At 31.4% G+C, this 15,083-nt stretch overlaps 1 protein-coding gene across 2 annotated transcripts in view; it reads left to right on the forward strand.

Moving 5' to 3' along the window:
- LOC105828619 (mucin-17) overlaps nt 1-15,083 on the forward strand; it is a 56,063-nt gene that overhangs the window by 16,028 nt on the left and 24,952 nt on the right. The window contains exon 2 of one of the 2 annotated variants that reach the window (XM_036282558.1): nt 5,090-5,177. In XM_036282558.1, coding sequence (XP_036138451.1) covers nt 5,091-5,177 — 87 coding nt within the window. In that variant the 5' untranslated portion in view covers nt 5,090. Of the gene's footprint in view, nt 1-1,792; nt 5,178-15,083 lie in introns of those variants that run through there. The other variant, XM_028194123.2, reaches the window with a different exon arrangement.

Consider the following 15,083-nt stretch of genomic DNA (forward strand, 5'->3'; position numbering starts at 1 on the left):
TAGGTAGCAAATGCGTGAACCTGGATCTTTGACACGTATCTACTATCTACGTCAAAGATCAACTCTTATATGTTACGATTATTACAATAAACCTTATAAATTATTAAATAAATTTTATTATTAAAAAAGAATGTATTACCGTTCCCATAAAAACAACGTATAATACTATTTAAATATTTATAATATTATTCAAATTTGTTCTGAAATGTTTATTTAATTAATCTATTAGAACTATAGAACTATTCATAATAAAGTTAGAAGTCTTCATTGATAATGAATTTCCACGCGAAATAATATATTATTTTCTAATAATTAAGATCTCTCTAAATTACAATCATTGAAATTAGTGAAAATACACTGTGGCATACTTATAACTTGTCAATGAAATAAATAGACTGATTTTTCAGTGATTGTACACTAATTCTGAAGTGAAAATCACTAAAAGGTGATTACTTAGTGATTACTTAGCTATAAGTATACCACTGTAAATCAGCGATAATACACTGATTGCAATTTCAAGCGTACATTAGCTTCACATAGTCTGCCAATTGTAAAAATTTTATTGTATTAGTTTTGTAAATAAATAAATAAATGTTTATCTACAGAACAACTCTGCATCGCAATAAAACTTTACATGAATTATTTTGAATATTTTAAGTACTTGTGTAAAAAAGGAATTCAGATTTTTGTCATTATTAATTTCCATTAGAGCACACATTTCTATTTTTTATTAAAATAATTTTTAATCCAAGTAAAAAATTGTCACTAAATTTTTATACTACTTTGAAATACAATATAGATTAATTGTTCTGTATAATAATAATAATAATAATAATAATAATAATAATTTCATTGTTTTATATAATTACAGATTAATCTGTAATCCTTTCATTATTTTGAAAACGGGAGTAATCCTTAAGTTCCATTTAGCTCCAAATCCGCGCGATTGTTTGCAATCACGCGATCGTTCACGTTTTTCCACCGATCGAGATCGTTACCGCGGAGAGGATCGTCTCGTCCGTTTGCTCTCGCAGAGGATCGTCCGTCATCCTCGTCATTTCGATATTTTTCACATTGGCGACAGTAACTGGCGATGGCAATGGTGATAGGTAACGGCGGTGGCAGTGGCCGCCGGTAACGATGGTGGTGGCCGGTGACGGTGGTGGATGGTGGCGATCGCGCGTGGTGGTGGTCCCGCATTCGAGCGAAAGGGAAAATGCCTCTTGGTCGAGTGGCTCTTTTTTTTTCTTCTTTTTCTCCCTCCCCGGCTGGCGAGCGGGATTTTTGACACGGCCGACGTTCGATCGTACTTGCATTTGTCTCGGAGCGCTCTGTCCGTCGATCGTCGTCGTCGTCGTCGTCGTCGTCGTCGTCGCCCCGAGAACAAACACGTCGTCCCCATGCGAAAAATCAGCGCGTCCGAAGATGCGTCACGTGCTGCATTGTCCCGCTTGACCCGCGCGAATTCGGTGTGATTTCGATCGAATCTTCTCTGTTCTCTCCGCTCTTTGCAGTGCGCGCGCGAAGTCAAGTTGCAGTTTCCGTAACGCAAACTTTTCGTATTTTTGGAAGAAAGAAGTGTTTCCGTCCGTCCGTTTCCGTCCTCGACCGGAAGCGCCGCCACGCCGATTCATTCATTTCTCGGATTTTGCTTTGAAAGTTTCTCTCCAGTTTCGATCTGAGATCGCGGGAGAAAGTATTACGGAGTTTTGCCGGGGCGAATTGTGTGCTGTGGTGGCTCGGAAATGAGACATAGGATTAGACACGACTGAGCAGCTGCAAGGTGAGCGTGCGTGCGTGGCTTGGAATTAAGACCCTTCTAAAACGGAACTTCCGCGCGCGGCCGGCGGATTTCGAATTCGACGATTGATCCCATACGCGGTCAATCGACAGGCGCGAGAACTCCAATGACAATCGGAAGACTCCTAAGCTATGCTTGAAAGGGCAATTTGTGCAATTTTTTGGTCGACAATTCGTTAATAATAATTACAATAATCACGACGGTTTATCGTGGTCAGTAGTTCGTCCATTCGCGCTCGTCGCGGTTAATTCTCTTTTCATCTCGGTGGAATCAAAAGGGAAGGTAGCCCAGAAGAGCGCAGCATCAACGAACCGGACTCGAAATTAACTGACCGACACAACTCGGCAGACCACTTTCACGTGCGCGAACCGCGCCAGATGTACGACCTCCGTTTCTTACGTAAAACTCGGGCACCCGTGTAATCGTACAACACCGTTCAAATGTCGAAAACTTCTCATTTCCCATCGAGCCTCGTGCCGGCTTTTTGTTGCAATTTCACTCGATGACATTTCATCTTTACGATATCGTACGCGACGCCGGACGCTTCAATGAGTTTGGACGATATTTAGGTCTAGCTCTTTGATCATTTTATTATCTCGCAAAGTGCGCCATAAACAGAATGAGGGTAATTGAATGTACATCTTTCGTAACGTCTGATGTCGAATATTGAATAAATTATCGATCGACACGCGTTCCATATTATTATGTTAACGCTTATGACGTAGGAATCGTTTAATTAATTTATCTACTTCTCATTGAGTAAATTGGAAATTTTCCGTTGTCGTAATTTTAAATTGGAGCAAATTTAAATTAGGCCAAACATCTTCCAACGAGGAAGGTATTTTAGAATGGATTAGAATCAGGATTAGAATTAAAATATTCAAAGAGAAAATGAGAAGATTAGAAATGCTAAAAGGATTAAAATTAGAATTGAAATATTTTTTATTAAATATTTTAAATCTAATTCTAATTTATTGAAATATCTTTCTTGTTGGAAGATATTTGGTCTAATTTAAATTATATATATATATATAAGAAGTAGAAATGTGTGCTCTAAGGAAAATTAAGAAATAATGACAAAAACCTGAATTCTTTTTTTATATAAGTACTTTAAGTATATATATGTATATATATTTTTTAAGTATATATTCTGCAGTATTTGCCGTAGTAGTATACATTTAATTATATGCTGATAAATTTAGTTAATTCTGTATAAATTTTACGCGTTACATAGCATTCTTGAAACAGATACGGTATCACCGATCGCGTGTACTGGTCGAAAAGAATTTACTTTCTATCGACGCAAGTATACGAACGGCCTGCGAGAAATTAAAGCTGATACTTCGGTTACGAAACCACACTTAGTTCTAGCATATAAACTTGCCGCTTCTCTGCCCTCACGTAAGAAAAAAGAAAAAAATCCCGACCACAAATATTTATCTTGGTAAAGTTATTCGGCTTGTAACGAGTGTTCGAAGGGAAATTTACTCGGTCAGTTCTTACGTGCAATTTGCATTTAGCGAATGTCTCGGATGTAGGTAAACGGAATCGTAAATCAGTAACCGTTTTGCATTTGCCGTGCATTACCGCAGAACTGAATGGAACAAATGAATCGTTAGATGTCTCGGAGCGATGGTAATTCATGCACTACGATCGTCGAACCTTCCTTGATATTGATCTTCCCCTCTCGATCCTCCTACGATGTTTCCATTCATTCATGCGCGCGATAACGTGGAGTATAGAAGTAACACGCGATCGTTACAATAAAATATTTTTTTATAGTAAATATATTAGAGATAATTAATATTACGAGAAAAATATAAAAATTGAATATGTCATGCTAATTGAATTTTGAAGCTTGAATCATATTTTGTGCCCTTTGTAATTCAACATAAAAATAAATTTTAGATAATTCAATATCTTAAATAGAGATTAATATATAGTCTTGAATATAGCAAGAAAGTACTCGAAAAATTAAATAAAGTAATTGTTAATTTTTGTTCTAAGCAGGAAGTTTTACTTGCAAGCGCAATTCAGAAACGTGCAGCTGTTTAAATTAACATATTTTATAATTGGTCAGAAGTTTGAACTCTAAATCTTAAATCTTAAATCTCTTAAAAAATTATAGTTTAAAATTAAAATTTATAAATAACTATTTTACTTAATTTTTTGAGAACTTTCTTGCTATAGTATTTTAATTTGCGAATTCCTATATAATTTTCATATCATTCGTAACATCAAGTTTTTACATCGTTTGTTCGTTGAATAAATTTTTTTCCTTGTGATATAACAGTTTTGATATAACAAAAGCTTTTGTTATTTCTTTGTCATGAAACTACATCATATGTAGTTTTGCATGAAAACCGGGCGAACCAGAATGTTTGCAACGGGCAGTAGGAGGGGAAGAGACAGTATAGCCCGCGTTACTTTGAAAATGAACAGCGTGGCTGATAGAAATCAACAACCGGCAAGAGTAAAAGTAAATTTGAGCAACGCAGGCAATGCTGCCTTACCTTTGGTCTTTATGCGTATTGGACTCGAGTACGCTTAGTGTGCATATCGAAAAGCATTTATTTTCTCTTATCTATCACTTTTACCAACAATTAAAAATTGAAATCGACATAATGTCACAATACAATGCAATATACGTCAAATAGATTCAATTAGAATTGTAATCGTTTCTGTTTGTTAAAGTTACCTTATTAAAGTATATAAAATTGATTTTATTCAATTTTATTGAGTTAAGAAGATACCAAATTACACCATTACGTATTTAAACAAACATTTTTTAAGATACTGAACTTAATAAATTTGATATTTGGAGAAAATAATATGAATATAAATAACACAGTAATACAACAACAATTATGATAACTATAATTCTCGATTCGATAGATAGTTAATTACGAATTACATCTTCTTATTAAAAATAACATTTAAAACATTGTCAGAAATATATCGTTTTCAGATAGATTTTATGTATATTAAGGTCATTGTGTTAAAAGTAAATTTGATTTTATTAAAATCTTGTGGAAGTAAGAATATGTTAGATACATATATAGGTGTATTACGTATATACATGTATTACGTGTGGTTTGCACAATAATACAGTGACAAATATTTGTCATATGTAATTATAATTCTCAATTCGGTAGCGGGTTGAATTACCTCTTCATTAAAAACGTATTTAAGTATTGTATGTTTTAAATATATATCCATACTCTGTTAGCTGAAATTTTTTAATGTTTTATTAAAAAAATTTATTAAAGCTCTTTAATATTTTTCCAGAATGGCAAGGACGTTTTTGTTAAGCTTGGTAGTGGCGTTGCTGCTGATATTCGTTATCACCGAAGCTTCTCGTGGACAGACTAATCAGGTAATTGATTATCGAAATTATAGCTGTAATTTATATAAGCGATGATACGCAATATTATGATATAAAAGATGCGTCCATTCTTTTAATTTAATACGTATGAAATAATCGTTTCAAAAAATTATATAAAATACATTGCTGATCATAAAATTATCCAAAAAAAAAGAAAAAATTACGTGTGTAATTAGTAAGTAGACGATGAATAGATATTAATTCTAGATATAAATATTATTTTGTACGTATTAAAGAATATACAACATATAAACTTTGATTTTCCGATGTTTTACGTTACGTGGTACATGTTACCTAACGCAGATATGAAGACATAAATTAAAAATATAGGGACTTATAGGAGCATAATTATCTATATTAATGTATACGAAATACATGAAGACCGGCAAGATCCGTTTTGCACGTTTTGTGTCAAGGATGCGCGTTTGATGTCGAGCGTTTACGACAGTGCAACACGTTGTTTTTCTTTCCTTTTTCCTCTCTTTTTTTTCCACGAAGGCCGTCGACCCAGCGGAACGGGTCGATTCGTATTATTCGACTAAATCGCACACGTGAGGTTGCACGCGGTGCGCGATGCTCGATAATTAAAGGCCGAGAAAGGAAGCAGTTCCTTTACTAGATGATCTCTTGTATAACGAAAGGAAATCTTCGCGAGTGATTCATGACAACGACATTTCCTTTTTTATTCGACTAATATAAATCTTATATTACGATACAATTTAATTTAAGTGTAATTTTAACGTCGACTTTTATTATTCCAATTATATACAGGATATGCAAGATTTCACTTTGATGATTGATTATTGATTTACAGGTTCTTGAACACTAAAAAGTAGAGCGAAAAATCAATCATGTTACAATCGATTTAGGTGCATTTCTGGAAAATTTAATTAAAAAATTCTTAGTTAAATTTAAAGTTTGTAGTTTCTTTAAACTTTGTAACAACATTATTTAAATTTTGTTAGCAAACACATTAACAAATTGCGTGAAATATAATAACAATCATTTTCTTTTATATTTTTAATATTTAAATTTTATATTTTTATATTCTTAATATATTTTTAAATGTATAAAGTTTACATTAAAGTTGACTAAAACTTGACATTAAATTGGTCAAACTTTACTAATAAAATAAAGTTAAGAAAAGTGTAGTAATCTAGAATAAGCTGTTATAAATAAAAATTATTTTTCAGAACTACAAAGTAACATTTCTTGTTAATGCATATATGTCGAATAAATAATAATTTATACATTTGGAACGTATCAATAATGAAAGCATGATATCACGTAAAAGAGAAACTAGAAATAGTATGCGACTTGTCAACTTAGTGAGTCATTCGTCTTTCCCTCTCGATTATACTCGGATGTCCAGATTCCAGCTATTCGTTTTGCATTTGCCTATAATAATACGATTGCTATGAAGATCTCGGACGCTTTCGCCGGCTCTCTCACTGTAAAAGTTGTTGAAACGAGTTCGTGGCGTATGAGAATAATCGTCTCTCCGATCAATGAATTTATTAAGAATAAGAATCTAGATTAACATGTATTTCTTGATCGTGTATGGAAAAGCTCGATCGGCCAGATATGGCCAGCATGTGCATAGAAAATTATTAGGGGCACGCAAAACCGTGAAGAGAACTTTCCCAACCTTTTAAAAGCTTGCGTGTATCGTTTCATGCTGCTACAGCTTATGTTAAAGAGATGTTTTTAAATCTAGAGGAATTGTTCAGGAAATGTTCAGGAGATAAAAAATATAATAATGCCTTAATTACAACATAATAATGATAATAATATTAATTATTAATCTGTCAGAACTTGAGACTGTTACTTGATCGTAAAGATAAATATTTTTTACAAAATATAATAAATCTAACAGGAGATATAATGAATTTGAGAGTGAGAAATATTTTGACGATTTATTTTTACGAGAATAAGAGTAATAATAATAATATATAACATGTACATTCACGAATTTATTACTTTCTAATGTACATTTTATTCAAGGAAGAAAAATTCCCCTACCTCATTGAATCAAATATAAAATTGAAATCAAGAATCTTCATCATCTTTTATTCCATTCATTAGATGACTATTATATTATATCTACATTAATTTCCTCGTTCGATTGAATTTCGCACATTAAGATATTAAGATTATTGATCATTTATTATCATTAACCATCAATCAATGAACATACGTATACTGCAGTTGAAGTTCAAGCGAACGGTAATGATTCGACACGCATGAACTTCTTGCCTATTCGACTTCATGCTGAGTTCTATACAACAATATTTGCAATAGAAATGAACTTTACACACACACACACACACACACACACACACACACACACACACACACACACACACACACACACACACACACACACACACACACACACACACACACACACACACACACACATATATGCGGTAAAAAGAAACTTGTGGAAATTTTTTTGGAATCTATTTTTATTAATACATATAATGAATATAATAACAAAATTAACGAAGAAACAATAACAATTAAACATTAAGGATCGGCATAGATATTCCTACCTTCGAAGACTATTCAGGTTACTGTTCGTTTCCTTTCAATTAAACTTTTGTTCTCGTTGCTTTATCGTCGTCAGTTATACGATTGTAATTCTTGTTTATCAAATGTATAAGCGTTTCACGTACCAAACTAAGTATCGAGGCGGCGCACAGATACAGTACAGAATACATATAAATGAAGTGAGAGGATAAGAAGGAAAAAAGAGATCGCAGGTTTGCATGGACCACGCCTAGTCGTGCGCCGCTCGCTTTTAGCGAACGATATGTAACGCGTGGTCAAAAATATCTCCCACATGTCTATTCTATATTTTCGTAACGTTGTAATTTAATGTAATAATTCTATTATATAATTAAAATTTAGAATATAGTTGAACATAGTCTATTATACACTGAAAAAAATGTAATATATCCAATTAAATATGTAGGTTGCGGGCTGCCAACTACAGATATACTCAATACAATATGCTATTGCAGTATCAACATTGTACTTGCATTAATAGCAAATATTATTGTATTGAGTATTTTATGTAGTTGGCAGCCCGCAATTACATGTTATTGGTTATATTACTTTTTTTCTGTGTAGCTTGAAGTTTACAGTTCTGTTCTGTCGCCAATTATCAAGTAGGTCATATTAATTATAATCTTAATTTATTACGTAATAATCTCTTTTTCATTAATTAAAAATATCTTTTCCTCTTGTTTGTTACATTTATTATTACAGTTTACTATTAAAACAACTAAAAAATTGAATATAAGAATTAGAAAGTAAAATAGAATTGAATATATTGAATGCATATTGTAGCTTCTATCCAACTTAATTGTCTCTTTAATAATCTCTAATTAATCAAGAAGTCAACACGAATTCCGAAGGAAATTGATATTGTCCACGCTATCTAATCGTTAAGTTCTAGACTAAGACAATTTCGTTTTCATTAGTATTCGCGATTCGCTAGCTTCGCTAGCATAACAACGCGTATTCCTTCAGTGAACGTAAGCGCGATGTTGTTAATTATTCCGCTGTGCGCATGCACCGATGATCATAATCTAATGGAAGCAAGAGCGAGATGATTTTCTTATCGATTTAATGATACGTTACGTAAGACAAACTACATTTCTTATTCCAGGACAGCTGTTTTTTTTTTCGACATTGTATAAGTGGCTCCTTACAAAGCGTCACCGACATCTTTCATTTCATCATAATAACGGATAATTTATGTAATGGTATGAAGATCTCGCGATTTGTAAATCGTCCCGACGGAAATCGGCGCACGGTTCAAGGCAGACGTCTCTTACCGCGTCATATGTAATGTCTTTAGAAATATAGTTTAATAGAGCACTTTTGCATTAAACACGAAGATATACTGGAAATAATTACGATAATGCTAGATATTAAAACAGATTCCTCGAATATTTTATAAATTGATATTACAAAAACTTTTCTATTTCTTACTTATACTGGAAAAGAAATTTACTTGCATTAGAAATCTCTAGTAGATTTAATCAGCATGTCTGTTAGACAAATCCAAATTTTTCTAGAAATTACTATAATAGATAAGATAAGATTATTAATTAAAGATACGAGGATAGTTAAATTTATATATAATTAGATCAGCATAACTTTCTAGTGAAAAAGACCTCTATTAAATATGACTACAAGTTTTGCAAATCCAACCAGAAAATGACAATTAAAACCGTACAGTTAAGTCTATCAAACCCTTTAGCTATAAAATGTCGAGTCCAATCGTGATAGCTAGACATACGCGAACTATACGAATCGAATCAACTCAAATAAGATTTGATTTGGATTTAAATCTATATTAATTGGACCCAAACTATTCAAGCATTTTGAATCAAAGAAATCTAAATATAAATTATATATAGTATTATCACATAACATTATTAGCACTTTTATAAAATCACATAAAAATTACTTTATATCGCATAATTAATATTATTTTCTTTTATAGTAATATTTTTTTATTAGAGAAGAGTCGCCAATATTGGCGATAATATAAGCTTATATTATAAAGATTTTTTATTTCTCAAAAATTAATATAATAAACATTGCATTGTATTAATACTGATAAAAATATGACTATAAATAAAGATAAATAAAAACCCAATACATACATTCATGACTTTTTTTATATAAAATTTACTAAAAAACGAATCTAACTTAATCTATTTATAGATTACAGTTGCAATACATGTTACGTCTTGCGGAACAGTGTAAGGTATATGTATAATTGATAGAAAAATGTTTTATATCAAAATGAAAGTTTTATAGGAATTCTCATACTACATTAATTTTTAAATTTTTATAAGAATTTTCATACTACATTAACTTGTAAATTTTATACAAATGACTCGTGTTAAAGAAAAAGAAAAGGAAAATATAGCCCATTAAGTCAGTTTTGAAACCTAATTTCTTAGTTTATGTTTTATTATATTACGAAAACATTAATTATTATAAAATACAATATTATATAAACTACGCTATGCTATCTGATAGAAAACATTGTCTAGTTTACATTTATATTTTAGAAGTTTTATTTTTTGTACTTGTTTAAGAAATATATTTCAAAATTAAAGTGATATACCTGTAACAGGTAACCCTTTTTTATAATCCATGTCTTAAAATTCACAAACTTTAATTTGCATATCTCTAAAACTAGAAATTCTGTTTGGTCTCCCCGCTATGTATTCTACGTCTTGTTAATTAAAACAAATATATTATAAGTAGGATTAAGAGAGAAGAATATAAAGATTATATATATATATGGGATTGAAGAATATGATACGCTGAGCTGCATTAAATTTTATACGAGCGAAAGCATTTAAATCTTCAGTGAGAGTCAGCACACTTAGTTTTGCCGATCTCTCGAACTTGTTTCCTGATATGCTGCCGAATAAGACGTCAAAGCTTCTGATTAACAATCGCAATCAATTCTGCAAATGGATTCTGGAAATCGCGGGGCTTTCTTGCCTTTGTTTCCTCGATAGGCGCGAGCGATTCGTACGAGGCCTTTAATTGGTTACGCGAATTATACAATACGTCCTTAGTGTATAAAACAGTGCGATCGGTATCTAACACAAACGTTCGTTACGCACGTCGGGACTGGACGTCGCAGTAGCCTTTAAGCCGAGGGAACGCACTATAATTTAGCTTCGTGATTTACAATCGACGTACATACTGCTTTCGTTCAATCTCGAAACGCGTGCGCGCGCACGAGCGATTGCGTATATCACGCTAAATGCGCTCCTATAACGTTTTATTGCGCGTACGAGTACACAAGCACGCGCCGACAAGTGTACCTACGTCGCAGACGGATGTAGCACGTTGCACAAGCGAGCGCGAGTGCGAGCGCGATCTAAATCGAGTTTTCCATCAGAGAAAGCGCTTCTTCTGCATCGTTTACCTCAGGCAGACTTCCTGATTTATTTGTCATATCTCGCGCGCTCCCCGTCCTCTCTTTTATTACTTACAGTTTCACGTTGTCCGCAAAGAGAATAAGATAAGTCGTGTAAAAATTGCAATCAATCTTTGTCACTTGATATTATTACCACGTTATTACGATACTAATTGGGAGCGCGAGAGGCAAAGAATTCTGCAGTGACTGATTATATTCTATTAAATTAATTAAATATGAGTATTAATATAAACCTTTTTTTTTTTAGAGAACAAATATAGAAACAAAATTAATATTATTTTTGATTATTTAATTTATTAATGTATTGGGTATTGTGGAAACAAAAAACTAAAAGTATCTGTATGATACGTAAATGTTGTAAAAATAATATGTTGAATATCGAAACTGAATATTTTACTTGAGTTACATATAGTAATAAAACTAAAATAAACAGTATAGTATTTTCAATATTTTCTTAATTAGAGAGATAGTGTTTCGTATTATTACGCATAACGTCAAACTCATTGTTAGTAATGACCCACTTACACAAAGTGCCTGAGAGCCTGCAATGAATACGCGAAATAGTTAGGTAAAGCCGTTTTCTCGCTCGTTCTATCTGTAATTTTCGAATAATGATCCAACACGATTCCAGCGGCCTTAATTAATTGTAAGAATAGGTGTTTATTGTTCGCAGCTAATCCGAGGAATATAACGCCAGAGAAAATTACGCTTGTTCGGAAACGAAATACACTTCCTTATGACATGACGATCGAAATTATTCACTATACGCGAACGCGGCAGTAAATGTAAATGCCATAAATCTTTTGCTCAGAAGTTTCTTCCGCTATCTTCCTCTCCGTAAGTAATTTGCTGAAAAGCGACAAATTGAAAAAAATTGTCGCATTTTACCGCATCGAAGCTTAAGCTTCGACGGATTCTCCGTCACGGTTACGCAATGTATGCCTTTTACGCAACGCTTTGCACGGGGAATTATAAGTTCAACTTTAACCCACCTAACGAGATCTAATTTTTTTCCTCGCGCCAGTACGTCTTATTACAAGACATACAACTTTGAATTGAATAGATGTGTAGTCATGCAAAACGAGAAGGCAGAAACAAAATTACAGAGACGGATAGAATTTCGTTAGATTTATAATTTCGTCAGATGTTTCGCGATAATTTATATAGGATGTATTTTTTTCGAATATATATCATAAAAAATTAAAACTTCTTGATAGTTCACATGAATTTTATGATTATGGCAAAAAATTCTTATGCATACATTATGTATTTTGATCAAGTAAATTATGTATAACATGCTTACTTTTTTCGAAAGTTATAAGAATATTTTTATAACTTTCTCTTATTATTCCTCTTTTTTCCCAATTTCACAAAAATCTTAAATGGTAAACTGATTGTTAAAAATTAATTTTTTATTTTTGACATTTTATTCGCTTATAAAACTGTCCATAAAATGATTTGTACATCGAAAGACATATAATGTCTCAGGACTGTGATCGAACGAAATCAGTAATATGTTTCATAGGTTTCTCGTAGAATATCTCGATGCATTTAACATCTTCTTTTTGGGAAGGTCAGACACCGGATGTGCTTTCTCTTTTTTTCAGATTTCCGTTAATATTTTCCGTATACAGATGATTGCATAAAATTAGGATTAATTATTAAGAAGCCGTAAGGATCGACACGCATAAATTAATTCCGCCACATAAATTCAAGACACACGTGATAATTATCCCGAAAGGTCAGAAGATAGTATAGGTTGAAAGGTAATATACACGTCGTTTGCGCTACACTCAACTTTGTAATGTTTGCCCGAGTGTCCTTCAACTATCGTTTGATTTCGCTCGTTAGAGAAAAGTTGCTTTATATTGCAACGTTTAAACTCTTAGTTAAGATTATTGCATTCGAGTGATTCATTCTACATTTACTAAGTGCTCTTCTATAAAATTTGATCGAGTATTATTTGATGTAAACACATTTGTCTATATTAATACCTATTGATTTAACATTATCACATTGTGATTTCTTTTCAATTTACGTATACGTTTTTCTTGACATTATTACACATATAATTTTGAACAAGTTTATGTGTAGAATTAATATAATTAATTGCATGAAATTTTTGCATTTATTGCAACTTAATAAATATAGTGTAGAAAATTTTATTTTAGACTTGAGTTTTTTTTATTATGTACTATTAATTTACATTGCATAATATATAAAGTAGTCTAAAATCCAACAAAAACTTAATTTTAAACAAAATTATGAAAGTTGATACTTCTGCAAAAATATTAAGTTGCATCAACATTTAATTAGTTGCACGCATGTATTAACATTCAGGATACACATTTTGTCTCTATCTATACACACATTGATTAGCGTAACCAGACTGTTTTTGCTTACATCTCGGGATCTATAGTATCAATTTGAATAAATTATTTTAACCTCGCTCAATTTTTTCCTCAAAGCCTCAAACGTTAAAGAAAAAGAATATCTTAGGGTAAAGTATCATAAATATTTTAGTTCAAAAGAGATTTAGGAAAAGTAAAAGGTCTTGTAAAATTGATAAAAAAACGGTTTTTATAATAAAAAAAACAAAGTGTTTATTTTAAATACTATTAAATACAATTTCAAATAAATACAAATAAATTATAAAAATGTATAATAATAATATAAATTAAAAATAAGATTTATAAGATGATGACTATACAAAGAATTGAAACGCATACTGATTTTTTATTTTTTGAATAAAAATTAGATATAAAAATGCTAAATAACATAAAAGTTTTCTAATTTTTGTCATATTGTTCATATTATACATTGAGTGAAATATACCCGGCTATAAAATTTCGACGCTCTTACTTTTACAGCTAAAAGTGCATTAAGACTACCAAACGAAAGGATAAGTAGGGAGGCTGTATAAGTTTTTTTTCCTAAAAACCTCTAAATCATTAATTATTATCGTTTTCAAATACCCCATAATCTCAGAATGGCCTAGGCTAATTTAATATATACCCTGAGGATCAAATAAAGACAAATTAAATATTTGCATTATAACATTTTTTATTTTTTACATATTTTGCATAAAATAAAAATATATTATATTTTTTTCTTTTTATATCATATATTAAAATACCTTTAAAATTCTACATCTTTTTTTATACTTTTGTATAGTATATTTTATACAGTTTGTTCCATATGTGGGATAAATACACTTTATATATAAGATTTAAAGAAAGAACAAAAGTTTGAGTGAAAGTAACGAAAGATCTTTAAGTAAACTCCGTTATAAATGCTTCAGTTGGGCGACGACGAGAAACCACACCCTGAAAATTGGCCCATTCGGACCAGTTTTTTTTAGGTCACGCTGTGTATACTTTTATTACATATATGCATAAAGGTATTGAATAAGATAATGATTCGCAATGAAGGCCTTCAAAGTTCGCCGCTCTATCATTTAACTTCCTATATTTGTCTTGCTCGAAAAAAAAATGCTAAAGTGTTCATGCTAAAATATTTCTTTTAATTATATCTTGATTATAAATACACTCCTAAAGATTTTATTTTTATACTTTAAATGATATTAAAACTGTATATTTTATTATGGAATACTAACATAAAAATCTTTATACATGTTTAACATTAGAAAAGACTTTTCTACAAATGTTTGACATAAAATTCAATTATGTTGTTATAACAATTTTGATAATTACATAAAAAATGGGATATAAAATTCATGATACTAAAATAATTACTTGTTTTCATGTACGACCTAAATTTATTAATTATTTCTCGTTACTCTTTACCGCTTCAAGCGCAATTACTAATAGGTCCACTTAGAACCAACTATGTGTGAAATAAAACGATAAGGAAACTGTAAATTATACATATAGCTGGTAAGCAAACTATATATA

Source organism: Monomorium pharaonis, chromosome 2 (genome assembly GCF_013373865.1).
Source record: "Monomorium pharaonis isolate MP-MQ-018 chromosome 2, ASM1337386v2, whole genome shotgun sequence".
NCBI classification, from domain to species: domain Eukaryota; kingdom Metazoa; phylum Arthropoda; class Insecta; order Hymenoptera; family Formicidae; genus Monomorium; species Monomorium pharaonis.